The sequence below is a fragment of the Colletes gigas genome, unplaced genomic scaffold (genome assembly GCF_013123115.1).
Source record: "Colletes gigas isolate AHSC1104 unplaced genomic scaffold, ASM1312311v1 Colletes_gigas_Sc00005, whole genome shotgun sequence".
NCBI lineage: Eukaryota > Metazoa > Arthropoda > Insecta > Hymenoptera > Colletidae > Colletes > Colletes gigas.
The window spans coordinates 9,798,906-9,803,441 of NW_025106634.1; the positions used below are offsets into that span (position 1 = coordinate 9,798,906).

General features: G+C 35.4%; 2 protein-coding genes across 3 annotated transcripts in view; one reads left to right on the forward strand and one right to left on the reverse strand.

Moving 5' to 3' along the window:
• Positions 1 to 721: 721 nt before the first annotated feature.
• LOC122395411 (glutaminyl-peptide cyclotransferase) lies at positions 722 to 2,514 on the reverse strand. 2 transcript variants are annotated; one of them, XM_043392957.1, is made up of 6 exons: positions 2,348 to 2,466; positions 2,050 to 2,210; positions 1,664 to 1,933; positions 1,441 to 1,602; positions 1,153 to 1,378; positions 722 to 1,083 (listed from the first exon to the last, which is right to left on the reverse strand). In XM_043392957.1, exons 2-6 carry the CDS (start codon positions 2,119 to 2,121, stop codon positions 932 to 934), a joined length of 882 nt encoding a protein of 293 aa, XP_043248892.1. In that variant the 5' UTR covers positions 2,122 to 2,210; positions 2,348 to 2,466; the 3' UTR covers positions 722 to 931. The 2 variants fall into 2 exon arrangements, with proteins under 2 accessions (XP_043248892.1, XP_043248891.1); XM_043392956.1 differs by having other exon boundaries at positions 727 to 1,083; positions 2,050 to 2,193; positions 2,348 to 2,514.
• A 156-nt stretch (positions 2,515 to 2,670) lies between these two features.
• The window catches only part of LOC122395415 (protein C10), a 32,276-nt gene continuing 30,410 nt past the window's right edge, over positions 2,671 to 4,536 (forward strand). Inside the window, exons 1-2 of the mRNA XM_043392963.1 lie at positions 2,671 to 2,707; positions 2,790 to 2,841. The gene's annotated coding sequence lies outside the window, so the exon portion shown is untranslated. The remainder of the gene's footprint in view (positions 2,708 to 2,789; positions 2,842 to 4,536) is intronic.

A 4,536-nucleotide genomic window follows, 5' to 3' on the forward strand; every position in this document is an offset into this window, starting at 1 on the left:
GCAACTTTTTGTGTATTGTCAGCTGCGATGCAAATTACTCGTACGTAACGTTTCGATCATTTTTTTTTACCTATTTGTCGAAATAAAGACGAACGTGCTTCGTCGAGCAAACGCAATGATGCGTGTAACCGAATAAAATTTGAATTCAACCGCGTTTTTCGAGGAACCTTTGCTTCTAAATAAAACAATTTCCATTGACACTGATTCATGGATATGCATGTAGTTCGAAACAAGTCGTAACTTGAGATCAGAAGATTTTGCAGAGTTTCTTTCTGTACGTATTTTACGTGAATGTTTGAAACAAACAACAACGTAATATACGTCACATTTGACAAATGTTGCGAGTTATGCAATAGGAAGAAACGTTTGAATACTGAAACAATTGGTGTTTAGAAAAATACGATTTCCTATGAAAATTTATCGCGGCCATTTGTTTAAATTGATATTCTAAACATGTATCAGGAAGTCACGTGTCATAGCAATTTCCTGTATAATTTCCCGTGTTAGCCTCACTTCCACACATTCGTTTGAAGGAAATGTTTGCAATTATAGTTATAGACTGTTATAGAACAGTAAATATATTTAATTTATAACAGAAAGGCTGATATTTTACATTATACCACAAAATATACATATATTTCCATTCTTTAACAGATATAAGTACATATTAGTGTACATAAACTTCCAAGCACAGTCAACATGATTCTGTGCTGATCAAGAATAATTTATCTTACAAAAATCACATAAATTACAAAACTTGACATTACGCTGATCAGTAACTAATATTAAGCGTTCGTATAACGTTTGTACAGACATTTTTTAAAATTAGCTTCTTAAATATTGTCATGTTACATTTCAATTCCATTTGATACTCGGTTATTGCTGAGTAAAATAAAGCCTACTATAATAATAATCATTATCCAATCGATAATTAAATATTAATATGTAAGTACGAAGCAACAAAGATCCTTAGTATTTTGTTAATATTTTCCGCCGTTTTTAAATCTATGTTATCACGATTATCGCTTGGTTTATGCCAAACCGTTGGAAAAGGATATGGTATTATGTGCAAAATAGGAACATCTGAAAGAAACGTTTTATAATACAGATACGGTATACGGAATTTAGCAATATACATAAACCAATATCTACCTCTTCGTAAAAATGGAGTGTGATCATCCTCTATATAGTTGTCCATGGAATATTGTTGAAAATATCTTTGTTTAGGTTGCCCGTACGAATAAGATTCAAATTTTTTTAAGTTTGTTAGTTTAGTTTCAATAGCCATTAACAAAGAATACCAATGTTCCGTGTTACTAAAATAATTATAAAATGTTGGATCCGGCGAACCTATCAAGTCTAAAAGAACTAATATGTCCTGCAACGAACAAAAACCAATTAAAAATCGTTCAAATTTAATCAAAATTAAAGGATGCTTACAATCTTATCCAGTTCAGAAATATTTTCTCCGTGTTCATAAGCAGTATGATTATTGTACCACGTTTTGGCTAAATGTCTCGCGCCATAGATTGAATCTTTAGGTCCCCATTCTTTAAAAGCTTCTTCTCCGTCGAAAAATATAAACATCAAACTGACGTCATTCTGAAAATAAAAGAATTTTATCGTAGAACGTTTACTAAAAATTGTTGCGAACATTGCTTACTTGTTTTATCGAGTCTAATTGGTTTTTCATAACTTTGGCTAAATTAATCAACTGAGCGCATGGCACTGCACTGTCCGTGGCACCTACAAAATTCCTTTCTGCGTTATATTTCGAGTCGTAATGGCAAGCCAGCGTCAAATATCTTTTTGCATTGGGGTTTAATTTTGCAATTATATTTTCAAATTGCAATGTACCAAAAGTCGGCGTATGATCATCGAAAACATCAGATTCTAGCGTCCAATTAAGATCTTGCATGGATTTTTTAATGTACTAGAAGGAGAAATGAATGTTTCAAGTTTTATCAAGGATCCATAGTTTTGATTGTAATTGAATACGCAAGAATATTCCATTCGATTATATAACGTCATAATATTATGTAGACTTACATTTTTTACCCTCGCGTGTTCCGATGTACCAACGATCCTCACTACGCATATGTTGTCTAAAATCTCTTCCATATGACCGACATTTGACAAATCTGACAATTCGTGTATTTGATTGCCTGAGAGTGTAATTGGCTTGTGGTAGTGCTGGAATCATTTCATGACTGTAACCGACGCATGTGAATGATTGTCAATGAGGCACATGTATCGCGGTAGATGAGAAAAGACGAATGCATCGAGGGCGAGTGAAAGTATCCGATTAAAAAAAATTAAACGATACAAATTGATGCGTATCACGTACCTTCTCATCTTGGAAGCGTGTTTGCGTTGGAGCTCTTACATCGGTTATAAGAGGTCCAACCAAGACTAGACAAAATTTGAGAAATAGGTCGAACATGTTTACGCCTTGTGGCAAACGTGTATCGAACTGAGTGCCGCGAAGAACCCATTGTAGTTCTTAAATCGAGATCGCCATTTTCAAACGACGCCCACGTGATCGATGGAAAGAAGCTCGATTCCTATTGGTCGAATGCAACGAACGATGCGCAGTCGTTGGTTAACGTTGCTCTTTCAAATGTTTCGAACATGTAACGGTTGCAAATGTTAAGATTAGTTGTACGAGTGGTACATTAAGTGTTCCTTGTCTTTCATTATTTGTTTGGTACGTCGAAATGAATTTAAATCTTTTAATATCCATAGAAACCGTGATCTGTTTACTAGCTTTGAACCGATTTCATTTTCAGAACAGCGACTGGTTTCCAACAAAAGAAATTGGAGGGAATCTACATCCGATGGGTGAGTGAAAGAAAAATCATTTGCTCGTTTCTAACGTATCGAATATATTAATCATGTTTTGACGATACGTCGTGTTGTTTATAGTACATAAAGGGTTAGGTGTTTCGTTTTTGAAAACATTAAACTTTACATAACTTTCTTAATGCTCTGTTCGATAAAAAATTAATGTTTGCGTAAACAAAGAATTATACTTACACTACATTCCCTAGTGTTCGGTTGCTTATTCTAACACGATGCTGTTTCGACGAATTGAGAAATTACGCACGGAACGGAAGACAGATTATAGAGGTTAGAGTGAGTCCGATTTAATTTATTTGCTCAAAGAAATATTGTATATATAAAGTAACTGAATTATCTTTTACTTCTTAATACCTTGTGTAAAGATATCGCAATAAGAAGTCTTACAAATTAAAATCTATGCGTTAGAAAGTCTAGCGAGTAAATGATGCGAATTGTCGTTATGAAACGGGATCATTTGCGAATGAATCGATGCATCCATTTTACGCTTTCTATCATTTACATACATCTGTTATGACTAATGGATATTTGTGTTGCACCACATTGCCGAATTTTTTCCGACGACTTCGATCGGGTATTTCCACTCGACGATCAGAATGATCGATAAACGAAAGTTTGCACCGTGGTTTTCGCGTTCAACACGAGCAATTTTTCTCTTGATTTGCTAACACTAATCTTATTCGGCGTTTAATCGACGAACATCGATTTTTCTTTACTATCAAGTAGCTTTCATCTTCAAACTGGCGGACACCTAATGTAAACGTAAACATATAAAACAACATTTTTTATAACGCAGTATTGTCAAGCAAAGAGCAAGGTACTTGATAACAAGGGTCTGCACGAAATCGACGGTTCAACGATTGCTCGATCACACGCAACGACATTACGGTTAAAACGTTGAACACCATAGTGCAACAAACAATGAAATAACTCTCCCACGCACAAAACACAATTATTATTATTATTACCATTGCTATCATTATTGTCCTAGCACGGTCAGCACGTACGAAAGATAATACAATACAGATATTAGATTGGAAAAATATATATATACAGGGTATATCATAATTGGTGGTGCAATTAAAAAGTGGACGATATCTCGTTCAAAACGAACAATAAAATATTTTTACACGAATCATCGTTTTCAAAAAAACTTGATACAACCATACTCGTATTCGTGAATACACAACGAACGTAAGCAGTGGTGAATACTGAAATGCAATCACTGTTGTCGACACTTGAATTACGTGCACGCGTAATCGACAATTCATCGAAACCGATTTTCCAAAAAAGAACAAACGTTACTCGACTTTATCGATTCCTTTCTGAACGAGATATCCCCCCCTTCTCTCGTGAACCTCAAATTACAGAACCCCCCCTCCCCTTTATAAGATCGTCTCAGTTCTAGGTAAATACGCTTTTTGAGCAACTGTCTCTTGTCAGTCGAACTGAATCCTGGTTCGAACGGTCACGTGTAGAACGGATACCTGTCGCAAGAGAAACGTATCGCAGGCGATCGTGGGACCCGCCAGGGTGCGCACCAGAATGTCCGTAACGTAGCTAAGTCTAAGATAAATGATAAATTATATCTAGAGCGGGACCCATGATCGTCCTTGTTCCATACTTTTTTACTTTCTCTTCGCGCAAGATCGGTTCGGATCTACGATCAGCTTTCGA

Coding starts and splice junctions, on each gene's coding strand:
- LOC122395411 (XM_043392956.1), bottom strand. CDS start 2,443: ATGTTCGACCTATTTCTCAAATTTTGTCTAGTCTTGGTTGGACCTCTT. Junction 1,934..2,049: donor AACACGCGAGGGTAAAAAAT/GTAAGTCTACAT, acceptor TTCTCCTTCTAG/TACATTAAAAAATCCATGCA. Junction 1,084..1,152: donor CACTCCATTTTTACGAAGAG/GTAGATATTGGT, acceptor CGTTTCTTTCAG/ATGTTCCTATTTTGCACATA.